We start from the raw sequence: 25,571 nt of genomic DNA on the forward strand, positions 1-25,571 counted from the left end.
ACATTTTATTTTTCACTTTCTTCTTTTTTTGAGTTTTCTTGTGCATAATGACCGATGTGGAAAGGTTTTACATGATTACACAAGTATAACTAAATATCTGATTGCTTACTATCTCAGGGATAGTCAAGGGGAAAGAGGGATTAAGGAAAGTATAGAATTTGGAAACCAAAACTTTAAAAAGCTATTATAAATGTTAAAAATTGTTCTCACTTGTAATTGAGGAAAAATTGTTTTAACATGTAGTTGGAGAAAAATATTTAAAAAGAAAAAGTAGGAATCATCATGGGCACCTGTTAAAAACAATTAACTAATACCTGCTACATGCTAAAGTAGTCTTGTTGGGGCAATAGAAATATGAGGAACCTTCACATTCTTGATATTTTCAAAGTAAGTAGACTTGCAAAAATAAGCATCGCTTCCAATTAGGAGGATTTCTTTAAAATTGCGTTTGCCACTTACCTTGTATGAGAAAGGCAGCTTGGGTTTTATCTTCTGGATAGGTGTGTGAATAGAATGGATAGATTTGTGAGAATACTAATTGGAAGTTCAGGTAAAAAACTAAAGGATTCAAAATTAAAAAAAAAAACAACATATTTTAGCAATAATTAAAAACTTTTCAAAGTTAACTTGAATAGGTGTTTATAAGTTCATTTTGACATTGCCTTAACATACTTAAGAAAATTATTTTAAGTCTTAAGCATCTGTTTTTGAAATGAAGATTTTTTTTTTCTCAATTGAAAAACGTCTTTCTGGTTTGATGTTTCAGAACCACCTGTTCCCATTGCCCCACCGCAACTTGCCTCTGTGGGAGCAACTTACTTGTGGATACAACTGAATGCCAATTCCATCAATGGAGATGGACCCATCATTGGACGAGAAGTGGAGTACTGTACAGCGAGTGGAAGCTGGAATGACAGGCAGCCAGTAGATTCCCCAAGTTATAAAATTGGACACCTGGATCCTGATACTGAATATGAGATTAGTGTATTGCTCACCAGACCAGGGGAAGGAGGAACTGGATCCCCTGGACCAGCACTAAGAACAAGGACCAAGTGTGCTGGTAAGTTATTTCTTTGACTTCCTTCCCTTGTATTGCACGAACCAGGTCGATTCCTAGGTAGATGATTCATCCTTCCCACCACTGGGTGGAACTGTGGTGTAGGTCTGGAGTTACTTTTTGTGGACAGTGACTATGAATCTCAGTTCTTAGTGAGTTGTGTAAAGTGGTTATCACATAGTACAAGGCAGGTTTCATAGAGTATACCTGTCTCCTCAGGTTTGTAGAAATAACTATCAATTTTGTTTTATCACAGTATCTCAGAAAGAGCAGGAGGTCAGATTTCTTTTCTTGTTACATTGATTTAACATTTTACACTTAAAGTTCTTATTTGCCCCTCTTCCCCCCAAAAAAAAACTCCCTTAGAATTATGAAGGAATGGATAACCTTTTAATGTTCATCATTATTGATGAGTATTTCAGGGAGGGACCACTTGCCAGTGGCATTGGACCTATTTGTCAAAGAGACATAGGTGATTTGTGGACTGTGTAAAGATCTCATTTCTTCAACTGCAAAGATATAGATGACTGTTCTTCACTAGGTTTTATCCGTCTCGGAACTCAAAATAGCAGTTGAAAAGGGGGGGGAGGAGAAAGCACATACATTTGTATTAAAATGAAACAACCAAAAAAAATCTACACATAGAAATAAGCATGAATTATAAGAACATTGTTAAAAAGATAATACTTTGCTATAAGAAGAAGAAACATAATATAATATTAGGACATTGCAATGTCATTTTGACATTTTCATTAGAAATCTTTGGGGTTTACTTTAGTAAAATAAATGTTTATTTTAAATGTCATTTAAATGTCATTCTTTGGGAGATGAAGCCACATAGGCCCTATTAGTTTCAGAAACAAAGGATAAGTTAGATGCTTTTAAAAAGCATCTTTTTTAAAGGGATTTAAAAATCCCTTTTGACTACTTGAGCATTTTTAATTCACTCTTTTGTTATAGATACTATATTAAAATAAGAGTAATGAAAATAATTTCAAAACATAAATTCAATTGTGTATTTTTCCAGGAGATAATTTTATCATTAGTGTTAAGAGAGAAAAAAAAAAAAAAAGAAAAGCCTTTTTAAAATTTGTGGTTGATTTTTTTTTTCCTCCTGGATTTGGAGAACAGATTCTCCAAGATCTCATAAGACATGGAATTCACAAAGATCTCTTTAATATTACTAGGACAAATGGTGTGTATCCATGGGGAAATGTACCAATATCTTCTTCTTTTGTGGATGGATAACATAAAATTCTGTAACCCAACTGTTTTAGCAGTCATCAGACCTATTTTGTCGTGATACAATCTTCTCTACCTTTGGCCATTTAGCATTAGCACTTAGGGCTGGAATAAGAACCATTGTTCAGATATTTGTGACTTGTTCACTTTCAAATGATCCTTAACTGAAATGGAGTTTCAGAAATTTTTTCTCTTTTTCAGTACCTTACTCATGTCCTCCTAGATTTAGTACAGTGATTCCTGAATTTTGGAAGAAGTACTAGAAACAGATCATTGCTTTTGATTTTATAAATAATTAAGCCTAGTTCCTGAAAGTTCTGTGTTATATATTTTGGAAAAATACAAATTGATTCAGATCATAGTATTTAGTTTTATGATTTCTTTGAGGAGTTTTATGATATATTCTTATAGATAATTGTTATATCCTACATTAGCAAATAGTAGCTGACATGGAGCAGTTTAGTAAATGATACAGAAGTTAGGATTTGATCACAGAATATCAATCTTAGCCAGGACCTTAGGGGCCATTTAATTCTAACTGTAGAAGAACCAGAATGCCACCAGACAGCTACCTGACAAGTAGTAACTCAACACTGATTAAAGATCTTTAGTAAAGGAGACCCAAGTATCTCATGAGACAATTCATTCTACTTTTGGATTGCTCCAATCAAAAAGAAGCTTTTTTTTTGTTTTTTAAACAGCTACCCATTACTTTAAAATCTAATCTCTAAAACTAAGTAGAATAAAATAAAATCTCTTGTACACATGACAGCTTTTCAAATACTTGAAACAGCTATTCCACCACTTTCTTCTCTTTAGGCTAAACATCCCTTTTTGCCTGAAATAATTCTCATGTGACATATATCTTTCAGTTTTCCTGTTACTTTTATTTGCATGCTCTCTAGCAAATTAATATCCTTGCAAAATGCAACCCTTTGCAACTTTCTAGACTTAGAGGTTATGCCTCCTACTGTAGTGAAGTAATGTGTTATATCAATAATCTTTTGTCTTCATGGACAGTTCAGTGGTTTTATATACACTATCTCCTTTTTCTTTGATTTCTCTCCTCTCTGCTCCTGGTTTTGTGTTTCTTATCTTAACTCCTGAGGTAGGCAGTATGCAAATGTCTGATAAACATTCACAAAGAGTTTCTTAACATTTTTCCACATTGTAATATAGCTGGTGAGAATGCAACAAACATTAAGGAGAGAAAACAAACATTCTTTCTAACAGTTCAAAAATTTGCTTTTAATAAATCTAGGAAAAATTAATAGAGGATGAAAAGTTGATTTTAAATTGATCTTTATTTGTAGATGGTTAGTATGTGTTGACAGTATATCTGAAGTCAACCATCCCAGTAATACAAATAATAGCACTTCACATTGTAATTTTTAAAAATAATTGTAACATTTATAGAAAAAAAAGTCTTTGTCTTCTAAGGCATTCATATGTATCATTGAGATTCATGAAGGCATTGAGGATGAAAAAGTAAAGGCATTGTCATTGGTGAAGATGATAGTCATCAGGAGAAAGAGGGAAGTGAAATTAAATGAGATTAATAATTAGGTCAATTTATAAAGAAAAAAACAAAACCAAAACAGATTTTATTTATGACAGTCTTATTCAGCTAGTTGTATCTCAAGGAGGTCAGTATAGAAGAGAAATTCTTATATGTACCAAAAATAACATAGTGGCACTTCTTGCACTCGCACTTCCAAGGGTCTGGAAACAAGATAGATTTCCATTAATTGAATAATAACAAACTTTAGTAATATAATGGAGAAGAAACAATGAATATTAAAAGTGCAGAAAGAAAAATAAGATATATGAAGAGATACATACTTACCGGGAAAATTATATATATCAAGGAAATAATAGATAGTGTCTATAAAGAAAATATCCGTAAATAATAATAACAACAAATCTTGATCCCAAAGAAAGGATAAAACAAAATACCCCAACTTTTCTTTCTTAAAATTGAGAAGAAGTGAGGCTGTCTCTGGAACAATGTGTACAAGAACATTTTGAGTTCATGTGTGGTTAATTTGGCCACACTGCTTTTTTTTTCATTGTTTATGAAAAGCATTGGCTCTCTAGAAAGGGAGAAAGATATGCTGGAAAAACAAAATGACATAAAAATAAAAGATATACATTAAAAACTGATAAAGAAAACAAATGAATATATCAGTTTGTCAATACAAGAGAATCTCTTTGCTCAGGTAACAACAGACACAAATTTTATCCATGTATACAGACTTATCAAAATAAATACATGACAGATATCTCCTCTTCAATTTTAAAAATATAATATACAAGGAACATTGATTACATAGATTGGCCATCATATCTAATCATTTATTAGATTAGTTTTCAAAACCGTGACTTGAAAAGTTGAGATGATACTGATGGAAAAACATATTTTCTTTTCAAATATATATATTAAGTTTTCAGTTTTAACATGTTCCCTTCTTCTTTTTTATTTTTTTTTTTAAAGAAAACAAGATCATGAATCTTCACTAATTCTGTCACCATTAAAGGTTACAAAACAGTGTTTTTGTGGTCACATCTTCAAGGTCTATTAGAATCCTGGGATGATATTTGTCTGGGTCTAAAACCTTAAATTCATCTCAAGAAATTACATATTCTTTTATTACTCCCTCTTATGTCATTGAATCCAGTTCTTAATCATCTCTTTGAACTTTTTCAGCTTGAAAATTATTCTCATTCCACCAGTATGTCAATGTGTCCATTTTCCTACAACCATTTCAGTATTTGTCATTTTTCCTTTTTTATTAATTTCAAAGACCAATGATGAAGAATACTATCACTCTCCAGTCAGAGGTAATGGACTAAGTAAACAGAAACAAATATACATTTTGATAACAATGGGCAATATAGGAATATTACTTTGCTTGATTATATTTGTTTAGTACAAGAGTTTTGTTTTTCCTTTCCTTTTCCCCCCAATGGGGGTGGGAGAAAAAATGTTAATTTAAAAAATAATTCAAAAGTATTTTTCCTTTAGAGAGACTAAAAAAAAGGACGATAAGATAATAGTTGAGTTTTATTATTTTTACGTCTGGACTTTTTTATTTTTCTTGTTTTCAACATAGATGTTTTTAAAGAAATCCTTTGTTGAATTTCAGTTGACTTATTTTTAAGAGCCTAATTCTTCATCCATCATCAACCTTCTTAACTATATTCTTGTGGATCTGTGCTACTTTTTCATATTTTTCTTTTAATATAGTGTCCTTTTGCAACTTTGTATATCTTTAAAATCTACTGAGTTCCTCAGTAAGGTTTCTTTATTTCCTTAGTTGCATCATTTTTCTTTACTGAGATTATTTATGTTATGTTATAATATGTTAACTGATTATGTTGCTTAAATCTCTTATTTTACAGTAGAGTCTATTTCTTCTTGGGCTGTTGTATTTTTAGTGTCTTCAGTCATGGAATGATACTTATCTTTTTTGGGTGAAATTCATGACATTTGGTTTCCTAAATATACTCAGAATTCCTTCACAGACTTTTATGAACTGTGAGATGACATGCTTACACTTCTTGCTAAGTTTACAAAATTTATAGACCAGGATTAAATTTAATATTGGAGATTGATTCCTTTACATTCCCAAATGATATCAGTGAGTAAACATTTATTGAGCATCTTCTGTGTGTTGGGTACTGTGTTAACTAATCACTGGGGAAACAAAGAGTCAAAAGACAGACCTTATCCTTAAGAAGCTCAAAAACTAATGGGGGAGACTACATACAAACAAACATTTACAAAGAAGTTCTATGTAGGGAAATCAGGAAATCAGGAATTAAGAAGGGATGGAAAAGATTTCCTGCAGAAACTAAACTAAACCCAAACTAAAATGCTGGGACTTGCCGAAAGCCAAGGGAAATAGTAAGGAAAAGGAAGAGGATGAATATTCCAGGCATGAAAGAGAGAAGACAAAGATTCATTTTCGTATAATTTGTTTCATTTTGCCAATTTGTAGTTGTGAAAAGAAAAGCAAACCATTTCCATTATTCACTTAAAATTGTGATTTTTTAAAAATCTGTTTCTATTTTTAGGGAATATGCCAAAATTTTTGCTTGAATACCATTGAAGTTGGCGAATGTATTCCAATTCCTTTAAATGTAAATTATTTCAATACTTAATAGATAATTTCTGTTAGGAATTTAAAGACTCCGAGAGAAAATATTGTTAATTGGGAGACTGATTCAAGATTTGTTCAGGGGAACTAAAAAAAACTGGCTTCTAATTAGAAGTGTACTACAACCAGCTCAAAACAGCTTAAGAATGAATGGATAGTTAAAATTTCAGTGTGAAAATTCTCACTTCAGAAAATGGAAAAAGCTATAAATTAGGGCTTGATTTATTGATTTTGGTATGTTGTCTTGTCTTCTTTAATGAAATTATTGGTTTTTCTATTACTTGTTCTTTAATATATTCATTTTTAGCACTAGATTATTTAGTTTCCAATTTCTCTTCCTTCTACTCTTTCTTTTTCTCCTTCTCCTTCCTCTTCTTCCTTCTAATATCAAGATATCAAGTCAACTCATACCTGTGTTCTCTGTCTATGTAGACTCCTTCTGTCAATAATAATATTACAATTCTTAGAACTTACATGTCTGTCTTCTATATAGGGATATATACCGTTTAACCTATTAAACTCCTTATGAATTATCTTTCAGGTTTACATTTTTATGCTTCTCTTGAATTTTGTATTTGAAAATCAGAATTTCTATTCATTTCCAATCTTTTCATCAAGAATGCTTGAAAGTACTCTATTTCATTAAGTATCCTTTTTATTTTTACCATAAGGATTATACCTAGTTTTGCTGGATATGTTATTCTTGTTTGTTATCATAGCTCCTTTGATTTCTAAGATGTCATATTACAAGCCTTTAATTTAAAGTAGGTGGTGCTAAATCTTGTGTGATCTTCACTAAGCTCCACAGTTTGTTTGTTTGGTTTTTGGCTGCTTTCAGTATTTTCTCTTTTATCTGAGAGCTTTGGAATTTGGTTTAATATCCCAGGGAGTTTTCATTTTGGGACCTTGAGATGGTAATGAATAATTTTTTTTTCAGTTTCTATGTTATTCTTTGGTTCTGAGATGTTGGATAAAATTGGATAAAATTCCTTTATGATTTCTTAAAATATTATGTCTTGGGTCTTTTTTTTTAGACTACCTGATTTCCAGGTAGTCTAATGATTTTTAAATTATGTCTCCTCACTTTGTTTTCCAGGTCAGTTGTATATCTAATGAAAGATTTCACATTTTCTTGTAGTGTTCCAATTTTTAATTTTTTTTCATATGTCATAGAATCATTGGCTACCCCTTGCCAAATTTTTATTTTTTAAGGAATTATTTTCTTCAGCGAGACTTTGTACCTCTTTGTAACATTTGGCCAACTCTGTTTTTAAGATGTTCTTTTCTTTTATTTTTTGGTACACTTTTAGCAAGCTATAAATTTTCCTTTCATATTTTTCTTACAATATTCTCATTTTCTTTTCCAATTTTTCTTTATCACTCTTATTTGATTTTTACAATTATTTTTTTTTCTTTTTCCTTAAGCCTTTCAGGAACTCTTATTGGGTTTGTATCCAATTTGCATTATTTTGAGGTTTTACTTGTAGTTCTTTTCACATCACTGACTTCTGAGTTTATATCTTGATTTTTGTCATCATAGTTGCTTTTTACGATCATTGATTTTGTTGTTGTTTCTCTACTTTTTCAGCTAATTTCTTGACTTTGAACTTATGGGTGCTTCTCATTAGAGGTGAGGGATAAAACTGTTATAGGCTTCAAGCTTTTTTTGTGCTGCTGTTTTCAAAACTAGTTCTGAATTGGGAAGTTTCGGGAGTTTCTGCGGTGATATGATCAAAGGAGGACTGTGATCACTGCTGTCCTGGTCTGTTTTCTAGTCCTTACTCATGAATTGCCTCTGATATCTTGCAGTTACAAGAACTAATGTTCTTCTGGGATACTACTGCTCCCTTGTGACCATAAGCCTTCCACTCCACTCTGGAATTGTGATCTGAAAGTAGATATGGACAGTGGAGTTGCCAAACAATGGTTGGTCCTGTGCCTAAGAGCTAGCAGAGGTATCCCTTATAATAGTTCTCTGACTATTTGTCCAACCCCCCATCTCTGGACTGAGAGCTTCCAGAGCTGTTTATTTTATCCTGGTTACCTCCAAGGTCTATTTGGTTTTGCGAGCTTCTATTTTAAGTTGTCTTAAGCTAGAAAAATGTCTCGCCTGGACCACTTTTTCTATCACTTTAGAATTCAGTTTGAGCAATTATTTTAAAGATATTTGGAGGATGTTGAGAGAGCTCAGCTAAAAAGCTTCCTCTCCTTTGGTACCTTGGTTTTATCCTCTCTGCTATTTTAGCCTTACCTTCTTGAGAAAATGTTAATAAGGTAGATTAAGCTTAAAAGTGTGTCTGGAGGACATTTTTTTTCTTTCTTTCTTTCTTTCTTTCTTTCTTTCTTTCTTTCTTTTCTTTCTTTCTTTCTTTCTTTCTTTCTTTTCTTTCTTTCTTTCTTTCTTTCTTTCTTTTCTTTCTTTCTTTCTTTCTTTCTTTCTTTCTTTTCTTTCTTTCTTTCTTTCTTTCTTTCTTTCTTTCTTTCTTTCTTTCTTTCTTTCTTTCTTTCTTTTTTGGAGAGACAATTGTTAAACATTTACCAGTATAGTTCTGCTTCTGGTTTAGTCTTGCCACTTATCAACTATCTTTAGGACTTTGAAAATAGTATCATCATCATTCTCCTTATCAAGCACTTATTCAATATCTGCAATGTCCTAGAAACTGCTAAATACCTGGGAATACAGAGGGGGAAAGCATGGTCCCTGTTGCTAAGAAGTACATATTCTAACTAGAGAGAATACTTGCAGATAACTATTTACATGCAAATACATAGTATAACTGTATTCCCCAGAGGGACTGCTCCCAGAAATATTTAACATCTATGGGCCTCAGTTTCTTCCTCTGTAAAGGGAGCCTAAATGATAGAGTGCTGGACTTAGAATAGGGAATATCTGATTTCAAATGTGGCTTCTGACACTTATTATCTGTGTGACCCTGGGCAAGTCAACAGTAATTATTTTCCATCATTCATTCATTTGCATATTTATTATTTATTGTTTTTTAAACAAAACTTGTCCCATGCAAATCATTCTTTACTGACATTCTTCGCAATGTGCTGCAGTCTATTAATACTCATCATGTACATTTCCATTTGTATTATGTATAATATTACTTTCACCTAGGAGATTTAAATCCAAAATTTAAATTCACATAGCACACTGAGGAGATGGAACTTTTATAGCAGTGAATAGTTTGGGATCATTAAAACTATGTCATTTCTGATTCAGACTAAACATCTACCTCTTAATTCTGGGCCCACTCAAGACCCTTAACCATTATTCTAGATAAGTATTTGAATATATACTTATAAGTGAGTTAAATAAATAAATTGGACCAGCTGCTCATTTACCCATCTGGAGAATATCCATTTTTCAGCTTTTTGTTTTCCATTGTGGATGTAACCATTGATCTGTTTCACATGGAAGCATATTTTAATGAGGAAGTGTCATATATTCCTAGTGCTATAGAGTGAACACAATGTCATTTGCACATAGAAGTATTTGGAAAACCTTGCTATTGACATAGAACAATTCTCCAACTTGGGAGATATGTGAACATATATCCTTAATTTCCTGATAATTCCCTAGTCCATTTATCTATAGTTGGCATAACTTTATAGTATCAAAATTACATTAGCATTTGTGCTAAAGAAAATACAATTCAATTTGGTTGTTTGTGACTAATTGTAATTAATCTAGTACAAAACTTCTTAACCTGTGGATCATGGCTCCATATGGGGTCTCTTAACTGAATGTGAGAGGTTGTAAAATTATAATTTATCATCAGTAAATGTTTGATTTGTATACCTATTTTATATATCTATATATCCTGGAATATAGAAATATTTTTCAAGCAAAAAGGTGTCATAAGTAGAAAAAAAGTTCAAGAAGCCCTGATTTAATAAAATGATCCCCAAACTTTTTGATCATGTGCTCCATTAGTAAGTTTTTTTTTATCATTAGCCCTCATTATAAATTGAACCATATGTATAACATAAATTTAATATGCTTAAATATGTAGTATATTTACTTATTTATAAATCACACATGAGTATATATATATATGTATACATACATATATGTACATTTGTGAACACACATTTAGATTAGATATATATCCTACTGAACTAATCATTTTGTATATTATAAAAGTTAGACAAATCTCTCAGGTTCATAACCTCATTCTCTATCATATCACATATCTAATTGGATATGTTGTTCCAGCCCCCAAAGATGGTGTTCTCTCAATTGTGGAGCAACAATTCTTAAAACTCAGTCCCTTTAACTTTTTGCACCTGATTAGCTTTTACAAAAAAATATTGATCTCAAACTGCACCTTTCCCCCATACATATTTTGAAATGAGGAAGGCAGTAGGTCTATAGCTTATCTTTGTTTCTACATAGCACAGTCCCAAATCCAAGGTCTTTAGCCCCCTCCTTGCATCTGAATCCCAGCCATTAAGCCTTCTCTGGACTTGGCTAGCCTTCAGAAGCCTGGAATTCTGGTTTCCAGACAAATGAAATGTACCCAAACAAACAAAAAATTCACCCACCCCATGTTGGGGAGACATAGAGTAAAAGGGGAGAGTGAGGAAAGAGAGCCCTTCCTCTTCACCAGTTCACTTCATATTGAACTTAGCCCTCCATTGTTTCTGGATATATTAGGAAAAAAGAGTGTCCTTGTATAGGCAATCACAAATGACTGTTTTCATCTAAGGTATAGGAGAATTCAAGCTGTCTTCTCCCAGAAGCATTATCTTTTTATGTTAGATGTTCTGGTTATGTGCAGCCAACTATCTTTAGACTAGTTTCATCTCTTTGTAAACATATTCATCCAATATCATCTAAGCCATTAAATGGTAGTTTGATGAAAAAATGCAATTAATGGTATTGCATTGGATTTCACAGTGGCCTTTTAAAATGCGATATGATTTTATTTCTAGGTATCTGCCCTTAGAGTTAAGAGAAAATGCTGACAAACTAATGACAGCAAATATGATGGGAAGCAGTAACATGATACCCTTCCTCAGATCTGTTTCTTAGAATTAATATAATCAGTTTTTTTAAAGAGAAGAGCCATTACAATTTTTTAATTACTCTGATAATTGTATTTTGTATAGATGCTTCCTTTGGACCTTGATAAAATACTTGGGAGACTTAAAGCAATGTCTTCAGGTTTTAATGAATTAATAGTTTTTTTAAGGTTTAAATTTGATGACTTTTGAGACAATTTGAGTCCTTTGTGAACTTTCTCTAAACAGGTATTCTCTTGACTGAGGATGGAGGTAAGACAAATAGGAAATACAATTATTAATATAACATAGAGAGGCACAGCAATCTTGCAGGTACCATATTGTCCCACTTACATGAAGCTAATAGTGACATATCAGGGAATGAATTGGCTAATAATATAGGTTTGTAACTTTTAGTAGCTATTTATATTTAGTATTTATTTATTAGGGGCAGCTCTGTGGCATAGTTGAGGCTAAATTCAGGAAAAATCCAGCCCAAGACATTTCCGAACCATATGACTTTGAGCCAGTCTTCACTTTGGTTTCCTTCAGTTTCCTCAACTGTAAAACTTCCTGGGGTTATTGTGAGAATCAAAGAAGATAATATTTGTAAGGGCTTAGTACCATGATAATGGTAAGTACTCATAATAAGCATTATATAAATTTAGCTATTATTATTTTTATTAATAATAGCTAAATTTATATTATTTTTATTACTTGCAAATTTTAGATTTTTACCTATTTTAGCCTACATTTAAAAAAAGCAAACAGACTTTCAAAGGCACAGTTTTTGACAATCACAGCAGTATGGGTTTTAGATGTGTGGTATATTATAATTTCTTTCTTATACCCATTATTTTTTCTTAACATGGAGTGATGCAGCCTGGCATAATGGTAATAACTTATACATAGGTTTCCTGCATATTGATGTAACCATTTGGGAACCTAAGTTGAAGCTTAAGGAACCACACTGTTCCAAGTAAATCATCATTAGCCTAATAGGCCAAGTTTTTAATTGCTGAGAAAAGTATGTCATATTCAAACTTTTATCAACTCAAGTTTGAATTATTTTCAAATTAATTGAATTAATTTAAATTGATCATTTTTTCCAGTTACCTAAATGAGGTGACTTGGAGTAACCCATTTTAATATTCTGTATTATTCAGGTAAGGAGATGAACTTAATAAGTTTTCTTCCAACACTAAGACTTTTTGAGTTTTTGAATATCAAATCACATTAAATGTGTGGGTGGTATGTATCTCTGTCAGTGTGATGCTTTGGTCTCTAAATGCTCAATGGGGAACATTCAGTGGATGCTCAGATACTTCCCCAGTGCAATGCTTTTATATTTGCTATTTAAAAAGAAAATATCAGAATTTCTCCTTTTTCCATGATGGATAGTGGATAGTTACGCAACAAACAATCAAAAGCTGCAGTTTGTTAGTCCTTTATAATTGGACATACACTGTTGAACTAAAAACACTCTAGGGAAGTAGGATCATAACTAAGTGTGCCTTTATTCAGAACTAATAAAGACAAAAGAGCTAATTGAATGAAACATAATTTACTTTTAATTTAAGTTTATTTCCAAGAGAAAAAATTAACAGTTTCCTAATTCTCAAAAAGATCTGCCAAAGGGCAACATATTTTTAATGAATTTGGAACACATCAAAATAATAAAATTCTTTTGCAAATATAATTGCCTAAAGGGCAAAAACTTTATTACTCCTATTAAACCTCAGATGTAAATACTGAGCATTACATTATGTCGTGTCCCACTTACATATGTCAGAAGAAGCAAAGGATGATAGGTAAAGAATAGATCTTAGCTCTAGGAAAACCTAGTGCAAACATCTAGTAGCTGTGTGACCCTAGTCAAGTCACTTAAACTCTTGAGTTTTCTAGGTGATTTTCTGAGAATTTTAAATTGCAGGAAATGTGCTTTCCTAATTAATAGAGAGTTTTCTTCCCTGTGAGTTCTCTGTGTCAATGAAATCATATGCCCCACTTCTAATTTTTACACATTTAAACAGGCCATTCCCACCTTTTACTGCTTCTGAATTTGTCTCTCTCTACTAATTCAAAGTAGTCCAATTAACATCCATGTGCCAGTAAGTAGCAGATTATATCAAAGATGTAATTTATACCAGCAGCAATCTTTTAGTGATTTCCATCAGTATCTGGTCCCAAAGTCAATAGACAAAAACAGTATGTGCTTTCTACTTCGTGGCTAATGATAGTTTGGCAGTTCTATAAGAGCTGTTTTTAAGTTCTTTTTCAAATGTACATACTAATGATCTGGTAATTGTTTTTTATGGGTTTTTAAAAATAAAGTACAATTTCCTGTGATAGCTATCTATTAAGCCCTATGGCAGGGAAGGGAGAATAATTTAACAGCATTTTTTTCCTGATGTGTTTTATTTGAAGAGATATTTACCTATAATACTTACTGCTTTGAATAAATAGTAGAGCTAAAGTCTCAGTTTCCACTTTGACAAAAATTTCTTGGATTACCTCCCTTTCAGTCTAGTTATAGAGCTATCATTCTAGGTCAGGACCTTAGCACCTCTTTCTAATCCTCCTTCACTCATGTCCATTCTCTCCTACTCAAAGTAAGTCTGATTGTTATTCCACAATTCAGTAAGTAGCTCTCCAATGCCTAACTAGGGGTAGCTAGGTGGTATAGTGAATAGAGTGCAGAACCTGGAACCAGGAAAACTCATCTTCCTGAATTCAAATCTAGCCTTAGATATTTATCAGGTGGATGACCCTAGGCAAGTCCCTTATCCCTGTTTACCTCAATTCTACATCTGTAAAATGAACTGAAGAAGGTGAAGAAGAAAATGGCAAACCACTCTTGTACCTTTGCAAAAAAAAAAAAAAAAAAAAAAATGGGTCTTGAAGAATTCAACATGACTGAAATGACTAACAGCATTGCCTAAAAGCAGTGGTTCTCAAAGTATAGTCTGCACACCCCAGAAGAATTTTCAGGAGATCTGAGAGGTCAAAGCTGTTTTCATAATATTAGCAAAAAGTTATTTAGCAGTTAGAACACTTCTTCTTTTTCTAAAAAAAAACTTGTACATGAAGACAGACTTTTTTAATATACTTCGGCTAAAAGAAAAACCATAGCACTGAGAATGTTATCTTCTATCAAGCCAAACATTAAAGAAATATTCAAAAATAAGTAAAACATTCTCACAATAATTTTTGGAAAACAATTTTTCAAAAATTACTTTATGTTAAAATTGTAATAAGTTTTAAGTTAGCTAATAAATATTTTAAATTTTTATCAGTTTTACTTTCTAATGCCATAAATATTGATAGATATAAACCATGTAAACAAAAGTTATTTGAATTCCTCAATAATTTTTGAATGTAAAGGAGTCTGGAGATCAAAAACTTTGAACCACTGACCTGAAGGATAAAATATAAACTCCTCTGTTTGGTTTTTAAAACTCTTTATAATATGGCCATAACCTGCTATTATTATATATATTTACTTTCAAATTGGCCATTTTGCTTCTCCCTGCACATTTTCTGTTGTCTCAACAACTTTGCAGTGTTTATCCTTAATGTACTTCATGAAAGTACTTCATCCTCATGTCATTTCTTAGTGTAAGGATCAGTAAGGATTTATTGATTACTGAGTGGCCTGAAGATAATAACTTTTTTAAAAATTGGAACACTTGTTGATTAAATCCATGAATCAAAATTAATTGCAATGAGAATTTTGCTTTGATTGGGTTTGTGGCTTGGATATGTTCTGAATAGTCTATGGGAAAGTAAGAGTAAGTTAAGAATAAGGAAAAGATTTTGGAAGTCTGATAATGGGAAAGAAAGGAACTGGTGATGAAGAAATCCAAAAGCAATAATTAGGTGGAGAAGGGAAAAGATATCTTAAGACTGAAACAAAGAATATCCATGGACCTTACAAACATCATAGAGCAGAAGATTTGGCTGACACCACCAGTTGACTTTTCCTTAAGGACTGAGTGAAGTTCCAAGAAAAGATCAACAATTTCCCCAGTTTTCTCCAATGTCTGTCAGTAACATTATAACATATACTTTGCTGCTGATTTCCCCAAGTGTTTCCATAACCTGAATTTTGCTAATACCAAAGATTCCAGGAGATAAGTAGAGATTTAGATATAGATATAGATAGATAGATATTAGGAATTTTTATAACTAGACATTCAAAGCAATTGTGATTGTACTCCTATTTATTTAATACAAACTCTCTAAGACATCATAAGAGGGAAACAAATGAATCTGAGATGCCATTATATTGCTCCATACTTAAATGAGCTAATTATCTTGTTGTTTCATTGTTTTTCAGTTGTGTTCAGCTCTTTGTGACTCCATTTGGGGCTTTCTTGGCAAAGATACTGAAGTAGTTTTCCATTATTTTACAGATGAGGAAACAGGGTTAAGTGACTTGCCCAGGTTGCAACAGAAGACCTTGGTGTCTTTGATGCTTGATCAAATTCTAAGTACAACACAGAGCCAGCTTCAGCTGCCTTCGTGGCCTTTAGAACAATTTGTTCTCATCTCTCTATTCTGCTAGGTAGTCTTCACGTGCTTCACATCACCTTGCTCATCCACATGTTTGAGGTCTGTCAGCTACCCTCAACTTGGTTAAAGTTCAACAAGCCATCATACCAGAGGTGCTAATCCTCCATATATCCCAGTACTTTCACATAAATGCTAACCAAAGAGTTTCTTAAACATAATTGTAGCATTTCGAACCTATATTAAATAAGTGAAAATCTGAGGTGCTCTCCTATGAATAAAGAGCATACATATTAGTCCATTATCTTTGTAACATCACTTAGGTTTTTAAAAGGTTTCTAAGTTTATTTCATAGTTCTTGAATGTGTATTCTGGTTAGAATTCTGTGTAAATTAATTATTATTTTGTATAATATAAATTATACTGCACATTTATTATACATTTATATATAAATATACATTTATAAATGTAAGATATAAATCATTATTTTGTGATTATGCTCAGTAATTAACATCACAGGTCTATTTTGTTGAATCAGAAATTTATATCCTATTTTGTTCACCAACCTTCATGTTTACAGATGAGAAAACTAATGGCTTTATGAGTCTGCCTAATGAAAAGTGTTTTAAGTCACTAGTATGTTGAGTCACATCCTCTGTTCCAAAGAGAGTAGCTTTCCCACTGCATTGAACTCTCTGGTTGGTTAAATGAAAAGACTATCTTGAAAATATGAATCATAACATGATGCCACAGCTAAGCATTGTAGGCAAATTTTAAAAAGCACTAAAGGATATCCTTAGGAATAGTAGAAAAATCAGGCCTGAGAATACAAAAATTATCCTTTATCCTACATTTGGCACAGATGAATAGATAGATAGATAGATAGATCTGAATTATTAAGATGCTGATTTTTCTAGGTTCTTTACTTCTCTTCCTCTCCAGCTGCTTAAGTTGTGACCATTTCATACCTCATTAACATCTGCTCCAGAAGGACTAAATAAAAAGTCAATTCTATTCCTTGGTGTGGAATTCTGAAAAAGTTGCCTTGAAGAGAATAGTTTTTTTTTTTTTTTAATTTGCCAATGAATTACCATGTGATAGTGTTAGTCTAGAGAGAATACACTTAGGTTTCTACTTTACCTGTGCAGGGGAAGAGGCAAATAACTCAGTTGCAAGAATATGAATTTAAGAGAGAAAGTATGGTAGAATATTTCTTCTAGGTGCTGGCCTTGGATTCAGAATAAAACATCTGGGTGAAAATCTGAAAATTACACATCACTGTAATTTCCTACAAGTCAGTTGAACCACAGTTCCATTAATACTTTATTAATTTGCCTGCCTTTCTATAATTCCTCCCATGTTGACTTATGTTTTTGGTCATTTGTTATAGTCTGCTGGATGAGGTGAAACAACAACCTTCTCTTTAAAATGGGAACAATAATACCTGAGCAATATACCTCACAGCTGTTTTGTGAGATTCAAGTAAGGCAGTGAATATACAATTATATCAATATCAGCCATTGCTATTAATAAAAAAATGAGACTTCCACAATGTCCTTCTATTTTTAAAATGATGGTTAATTTTTGTTTGTGATATATTTACATATCTCTGATAAGCTGGTCAGAGACATAATTGGCAATTAAGTGAATTATATGTCTTATATGTTATATTTTATTATAATATATCATATGTTTCTTTTGTCCTCCTGTGCATTGTCTCCCATATTATTCCTGAAAAACTGCTGTTTCTTGTGATCTTTACCCAAGTAAAAATCTGCTGTCATTCACCATAAGATAAATATCACTGTTAACACCTTAAACTGTTACCCACTCCTAGAAATATCTGCATTTCAGCAGATTTCCTCACAGTAGTCTAAAGGGATAAAGTTCTGAAATGTAAAATGTTAAAATACCTTATTTATGCTTTATTTTTATTTATTAATGCTTTCTGTTTTTTAAGTCAAAGTTATGCATTATTATTCCCACATTTGCATTGAAAAATATATTGTAATATAGGGAAAAACAACAATCAGAGAAAACCTTTGCCCTTTTGTGAAGAGAAGGGAATAGGAGTTACATCTGCTCTTCAAAAGCCGAGATTAGTTATGACAATTAATTAGAGTTTGGTTGGTTTCAGTGTTTGTTTTGTTTATACTAATCTCCGTGTATCATGCATGTTCCCTTGGTTATGGTTTCTTTATTCTCTACCATCTTACCATCTTATATAATCTTCCCATTAATGAATGAAGGAAATAATAGTTTCCAAATACTTATTTTATGATAGGTACTATGTTATGTATTACAAATAAAGCTACAGAAGTGGGATAGCTCTTGTCTTTAAGGAAGTTAAATGCTAACAGGGCAAAAAAACAAGAATTGGAAAACAAGATGGGAGTTGTTCGAAGTACACAACAGGATAGATAACAAAATTCCCAATGAGGTCCAGTTTACTGATGACAAGGTAGATGGCTTGTACCACATGGTCTGAAACCATTTCAGTGTAATGGATTAAGTGAGGTTTTTTTGTTTAATTGATTTGATTTCTTTGTTGATTTGTTTTTTTTTGGTTATCAAGCTATCAGAATAGTGTAGCAGAGTAAATACTCCCAAGGGAAGAACAGGACATGGTCTCTATAATCCTAGTCTTTAGAGTTTCTATTTGAAGGAGAAAGTGTATAAAGAGATGCTTGAGTTTCTCTGAATTCCTGATAAATATAGCTCCATTATATTCCAATTTATTCAGGCAACACAATTTGGTGAGACATTCCCCCACCACTACATTTCCAGATTTTTTTAGGAATTAGATTTTTGGTTTAATTGGCATCTCTTCCCATACAGACTTATTTTCTTAGAACACTGTCACATACCCATGAATCAAACAGTTACGTATCATATAGCTAGTATGACAAAGGTGAGACTTTAATCCAGAACTTGTACTGATCTCCATGTATCATGCATCCTTGTATCAATCCATCAAGGATGGATTTCTTTTCATTATATCATACTAACTCTCCATTTTTTGCTACTATAGACAGTACTGCTATGAGTATTTTCAGTATATGGGATGAAGAAGTTTTCTTTCTAGGATTGACTTCCTTTGGGTATGCGTCTAGTAATAAACTAGTTCAAAAGATACAAATGGTTTAGTGATTTTTTAAATATAGTCCCAAATTATTTTCTAGAATAGTTGAACCAATTCATAGTTCCATTAATTTAGATTAATTTGGCTATCTTTCTACAATTCCTGCCATGTTACTATTTATTTATTTGGTCATCTTTTCCAGTCTGATGGATGAAGAGAAACAACAGAATAGTTTTAATTCATATTTCTGTATTAGTGACAGTGTATTTTTACATGATTGTTGACGGAATGCAATTCTTTTGTAAACTATTGGTAGCCTTTGACTAGTTGGTCTTATATGCAGAATGCTCCAAAAGCTTAAAACTGCTCTGGGACATTTGGGACATATTTTGTAACAATTATATGCATACATACATATAAACAAATATTTATACACATAATATGTGTGTAAACACACACATATATATGTATATATTATATATTTTATATATATATATATATGCATACACCCATCTTATTTATTAGCTTTTAATCAGGCATAATTTCTATAAATGTTTTCACATTCATTAGTTTCTCTTATTGTAGTTGATTTGAATGTTCTCAAGGAAAAGCTTTTAAGTTTTATATAATAAAAATTGTATCCTTAATCTTTTGTGATTTTGTCTATCTCTTATATTTTTAAGTATATTGAGATTAACATTTCAGACAGTGACTAGGAAAGATAATTTTGAGATTTGGGGCCTTTGCATAGCTCTTACAAATTATGACCACTAGGTGACAGTAGATGGAGTATATGTCTTAGAGAAGCTTCAGATATTATCAGTAGGTCACTGATAGATCACTTAACCTTCAGTTTTCTCTTCTTTAAAAGAAGACTAACAATATTGCATTTCTCATAAGGTGTTTGTGAGGATCAAATAAGACAAGTTGAAATATTTTGCAAACTGTAAACATTATATAAGTATTAACTCTCATTATTATTATTTCTATTGGTCATTCCATAAAAGTAAATCTTATTGTCTTAACAACTAAGATTAAGTGCAGAGAAATAAGATATATGAAAGAAAAAATATGCACATTTTAACAACAGTTATAAAAATGCTGTCACTTTCATAGCCTTCAAAAGCTAACCATATTTCTTTTCTTGGTGTTAAATTTTTTGAAAATTATTTTAAATAATATAAAAAACTGGTAATTATATTACCTATTAAATTAAACTGAAAGTGAGTAGAAAGCTTTAAAAATGAATAATGCATATAAAATGAAATTAAAACTACAAATACAAAAATTTTCATAGCAAAATATGGTTACACCTGTTATTAAAACAAGAAGTATAATAGAACTCCTTCATTCTAGAGCTGCTGATCTGCCATCCATGAGATTGCCCATGTAGAATGAGTAATATAATCTTTCAAGCAAAAACATTCATAATATTCAAAGAGTCATATATTTTTCTTTTATAGATGAGGCTGTGTCTTCAGCCACATTCTTACAGACAACTGCTACACCTTTGTATATCCAGTATTATTGTAAAAGAAATAAATACCTGAATATAATCTCTTTATATCATGCATGTTTATCATGATAATTCTTTCACTGGGTTAGATCCCTATTAATTTAGGGCACTATACATAATTTGATTATTATAGTATAATTTCTGAAAAGTTTCTATTCATGATTAATAGTGATATTCGATATAATAAAATAAGTGTTCTTTACAGTTAGCTCTGTATAATATGCTATAAAAATGCATTTAGAACAACTTCACTTCAATTTTATGCAATTGCTATAATTACTTTTGAGCGGTTTCAGACAATTGTTTTATACACACACATTTGTTATTATATTTTGAAAACAATTGAATTGTTGGTGGGTTACTAGGGCCTGGGAAGTTTGAGGGAAGGTTTTTTTTTTTCTCCTTTGCATACTCAACCCATCATGATGTCTATTCAATAATTCCTTTCATTACAGTCATATGATGCTCAGTTTAAGAGAATGACCTGGTGTAAAAACTGCCCATTAAATGACAAAAGGTACCCTGCCTGACTTGCTTGTAATTATGGCTGGCCTGAGGAATGACAAATGGCAAAAGCTGTGCTATAATTAAATTTCCATTATAAAAGTTTTATTTTTCTATCTGACACATGTAAAGCTAGCCTTTGAAGAGCATTCTTCCTTATGAGGGAGAGAATTAAAGGACTGTAATTTATAAATCATGACTTAGGAAAGTTTTATTTCTTTCAGATGAACCTTGGTATCCCCAAAGGAATAGAATATTTTTTCATTATTGTTTATTTAAAATAGCCAATTCTAATTAGTGATTACGATCCATAAAGAATGTCACTTATCAAATGATAGATCTCAAAAGGGAGAGCCAGTGGGTTGGGTGGTTTTAATGAAATGATTTCCCTCTCATTTACCTTATTATGATTCACCATCAAGTACTGAAAAGTAAATATTACATGATAAAGGCCTAATGTATCTATGGCCCACATCCTTTTTCATTATAGATTCATGTGAAGACTTGAGCCCTTTCATTTACCAGATCATTTACCTACAGTGCCTGAAACCCCAAAGCTATGAAATTAGGTCACATTATATAATATTTAAGACATGAGTGTTTGTAATTACTTTTAGGGGTGTCCTTTGTAATCTCTCACAGAAATCTTTTGTCCAAAAAATAAAATTATAAAATTTTCTGTATTGTGAATAATAGCTTCTGATTTCTATTATTATACCTTCCAAATCACATTGTGAAGTTCTGTGCTGTTTCTCATAAATCTTTTCTTCTCTTAGCTTTGTTTTCTTTTAACTATCTCCTCATTTTGAGGCATCATGACTAAAACTCACTTTGTTTCCATGATCTTGTCCATGGAATGGAGTGTGAAATGTGGAAACCACTTAGAAATAAAGGCAGTTGCCCAAAGCATGGAACCTATGTAATCTCATAAAAGTGATTCCCTGATTCTTCCCTTCTTTTCCCTCCATTCTTCAGCATCTACTAAAGATTATTTCATTTACAATTCCAAGAAGATTTTCTAATAGACTTATTTCTAGCAAAGCTTTGCCCTACATTTATCCTGCCTATGGTTTTTACTCTACTTTAAAAGAAGGAAACTTGACATAGTGAATAGAGTGCTTAACCTGGCTTCAAAAATATTATTGTTGTTCAATCTTTCACTTGTGTCCAAGTCTTCATGACCCCATTTGGGATTTTCTTGGTAAAAATACTGGAGTTGCTTGCTGTTTCCTTCTCCAGCTTATTTTACAAATGAGGAAAATGAACCAAGGAAGATAATGTGATTTATCCAGCTAGTAAGTGTCTGAGGCTATAGAAAGATGATACTTCCTGATTCCTGACTTGCCAATCTATCCACCATTCCACTTTGCTTCTCTGCCTTCAGGAATACCTGGATTCAAATGCTGCCTCTGACAGTTTTTAGCAATGTAACCCTCGGCAACTGGCTTAATATCACTGAGCTTTAGTTTCCTAATTTGCAAAATGGTAGTAACTATCTGTAGTGTTAATATCCCAGGGCTTTTGTGAGGCATAATTGAATTCAACAGTTGTCTTCATATATGAACTGGTGATGGGAAGCATTTTCCTCTGAGGACCACTCCACAAATCTAGACACTAAACACTCTGTCTCTTTTCTCTTCACTGTCTCTGTCTCTCTCTATGCGTCTCTCTCTCTGTTGCTGTCCATCTTTCTCTTTTCTCTCTGTTCTCTGTTTCTGTCTCTCCCTCTCTGTATCTGTCTCTTCCTCTCTTTCTCCACATATACATACATATGTAGAGATGGGTATGTGTGGATATACATCTGTCTATAGATATACATATATTTGTATATAGATACTTGCACAGACATATGTAAACAAGTATTATTTTAATAAATAGAGAACCTATGGATTGGGGTAGTTTTGACAAAACAATTTCCCTCTTTTCTTCCTCATTGATGTTCATCATCAATTATTGAGAAAGAAGTATTATTTGATAACAGCCCATTTAAATGGGCTTCCTGTGTGTGTGTGTGTGTGTGTGTGTGTGTGTGTGTATGTAAATGTGACTGAAAAGATCTTTTAATTTAAGTGGATCTTCCCGATAATCTTATGAGATATCTAGAGGCAAATCATTCCAAATTTACAGATGAGAAACCTGAGGCATAGTGAGTTACTTGTTCCACAACACAAAAGTCATGGCATGGCCAGTATTAGAATGCAAGCTTATTCAATAGTTGCTGGATGACTGTTTTTTTTTTCCTTTTTAAGTTTTTTGGGTTTTTTTTTTTTTGCCTGTTACCCCTTGCTCTGCAGATGTTAACATTTTTATAAGATGAATGGTATAACATCTGGTCATCCCAGCCCTGCTTCCACAGTAGTATCTTCTGGCTCAATGGCTAATCACATTAGTTCAGACTGAGTCAGGTTCTTATGACTTTTGGAGTCTGGGCCTGACTCTATGGGGAAATACCTAGAGTCTAGATGCAGGAGCTTCAGCAAAGTCTGTTTAACCTTGTGTGTATGGCATATGGCACTGTTTAACTTCATTAGAAGGGTTCTGGAAGCATATTGTGGTATGTTTGTGCAAACTCAAGGGAACACTTTATGTCTTGAGAGAGAACTTTCAAGGGGAAATTGAGGGACTTGGAAACCTTAAGGGTGTTCATTTCCAAACTGATTGATTTTTATTTCCCATCCTCTGTAGAGCACCAGTATTTTGTTTTTTGACAGGTGAATTCCCACTTCCATAATGAGATGTACGATGGTCCTTAAGCAAATCTCTGCTGAGTTATTTGAAGAGAGAACAGTGTAGCTATGTGTGTGTACTGTTGTTTAGTCATTTTTCTCAGTCATATCTGACTCTCCATGATCCCTTTTAGGGTTTTCTTGACAAAGATAATTTCTTCTTATTTTATAGATGAGGGAATTGAGGTAAAGAGAGTGAAGTGATTTGTCTAGAGTCACACAAGTATTAATGATTTGAGGCTTCATTCGAACTCGGGTCTTCCTAACTCAAGGTCTGGTGCTTTATCTACTTTGCCACCTAACAGCCAGATGTGGTCTGTCAGTAGGGTGATTTGACAAAGTTTATACATTTCCAAAAAAAAGAAGTGCTTTGAAAACTAGTTGGTGATAACTGACAGTTAATTATTTAAGTTTGGCTCAGTGCTTTATATATATTATGTTGCTGAACTTCAAAACAACTCTGTAAGAAAGATACTATAATTTTATTATAACCATTTTGCACATGAGGCTATTGAGATACAGACAGGTTTAGAAAAAAGTTGCATAAGAGCATAGCATTAGTGTCCCAGGCAGTGTTTGAACCCAGATCTTTAATGATTCCTGTGCAGTGTTTTTAATTAAAATTATACTATATTTTCTTCTAGTGAAAAACAAATCCATTCTAATTTAACATTTGCATCTTGTTCATAAGTTTAATAATGAAGACCTTCCTTGTTTATTTTGTCAATGAACTTTATGAAACAAACCTAGCCTTTCCAAGCCATTACTTTCTAAAGATTTCAGAATGAATTGATCAAGGTTAATTTTTCTTTTTGTCCTCTAGAATAATTATAGATTTTTAATTTAAAAAATGTTTTAAGTGACTCTACAGCTTATTAACTGAATGATAAAATTTCAAAAATACTACTTACACAGATATTTGGTGAACACTACTATGTCTCAATTTATCATTAGTTAACTGGAAAACCACTCTGAAAATGGTGCATTTTATAAATTCTGATCCATGTAGTTTAATGTCTATTTAGGAGAAGATGATGAATAAGTTTGTGTTCTTCCCCTTCCTTTAAAAAGGCTCATTACCACCATACTCCCTTGTAATGGTGTCATCCCACTTTTTACTTGTAGCATCTCCCCTAATCTAACATTGCTGCTACATCCTTGAGGCTTATTACTTCTGTTTACCATTCTGCCAGTGTTTCCAGGAGCATGACTTTGGCTCACACTTCTTTGCTACATCAAAAGATCAGTGATTTTCTTAGTGCAGAAGCTGTCTCCACCAAAGCAAGTCACAGCAGCGGCTACTTTGGGCAGAATGATTCATCATCACTGGTGGACAGACCACCTTTTGGCAATTTCTAAAGATTCACAGTACTTTGGCAGACATTTTTCAAAGCTTCTCTGTCTTGGCCTTGTGTTCTGCTGACATGGCCTCCTAGAAAAGAAGGTCATTTTCATAGGGCAAGAAGGAAGAATTTGAGATTATACCCTCATAGACAATATAAGTAGTTACTTTTTGATAATGAGGGAATTTGCATCTTACTCAATTCAAATTTAGTTTTTCTTTTCCAAACTTTGTTTCTGCTATTTTTATTGATCAATTTGATAAGCATTTAGAGGTGCTGCTATATATAATGCTCTGGAAAACTTGAATTATTTACTCTTCTCTAAGGATATCATAGAAGTTCCTGCTTCCATGATGATGTTCAGATTCTCCTTCTCTTGGAATGCATTCTTTTCCCTTCTAGCTTTATCCATATAATTC

At 32.4% G+C, this 25,571-nt stretch overlaps 1 protein-coding gene across 8 annotated transcripts in view; it reads left to right on the forward strand.

Annotated features, from left to right (window-relative positions):
• The window catches only part of PTPRM (protein tyrosine phosphatase receptor type M), a 936,902-nt gene that overhangs the window by 417,323 nt on the left and 494,008 nt on the right, over positions 1 to 25,571 (forward strand). For all 8 annotated transcript variants that reach the window (XM_031953603.1, XM_031953648.1, XM_031953697.1 and 5 more), the window contains exon 7: positions 767 to 1,060. In XM_031953603.1, coding sequence (XP_031809463.1) covers positions 767 to 1,060 — 294 coding nt within the window. The remainder of the gene's footprint in view (positions 1 to 766; positions 1,061 to 25,571) is intronic.

Source organism: Sarcophilus harrisii, chromosome 1 (genome assembly GCF_902635505.1).
Source record: "Sarcophilus harrisii chromosome 1, mSarHar1.11, whole genome shotgun sequence".
Lineage (NCBI taxonomy): Eukaryota > Metazoa > Chordata > Mammalia > Dasyuromorphia > Dasyuridae > Sarcophilus > Sarcophilus harrisii.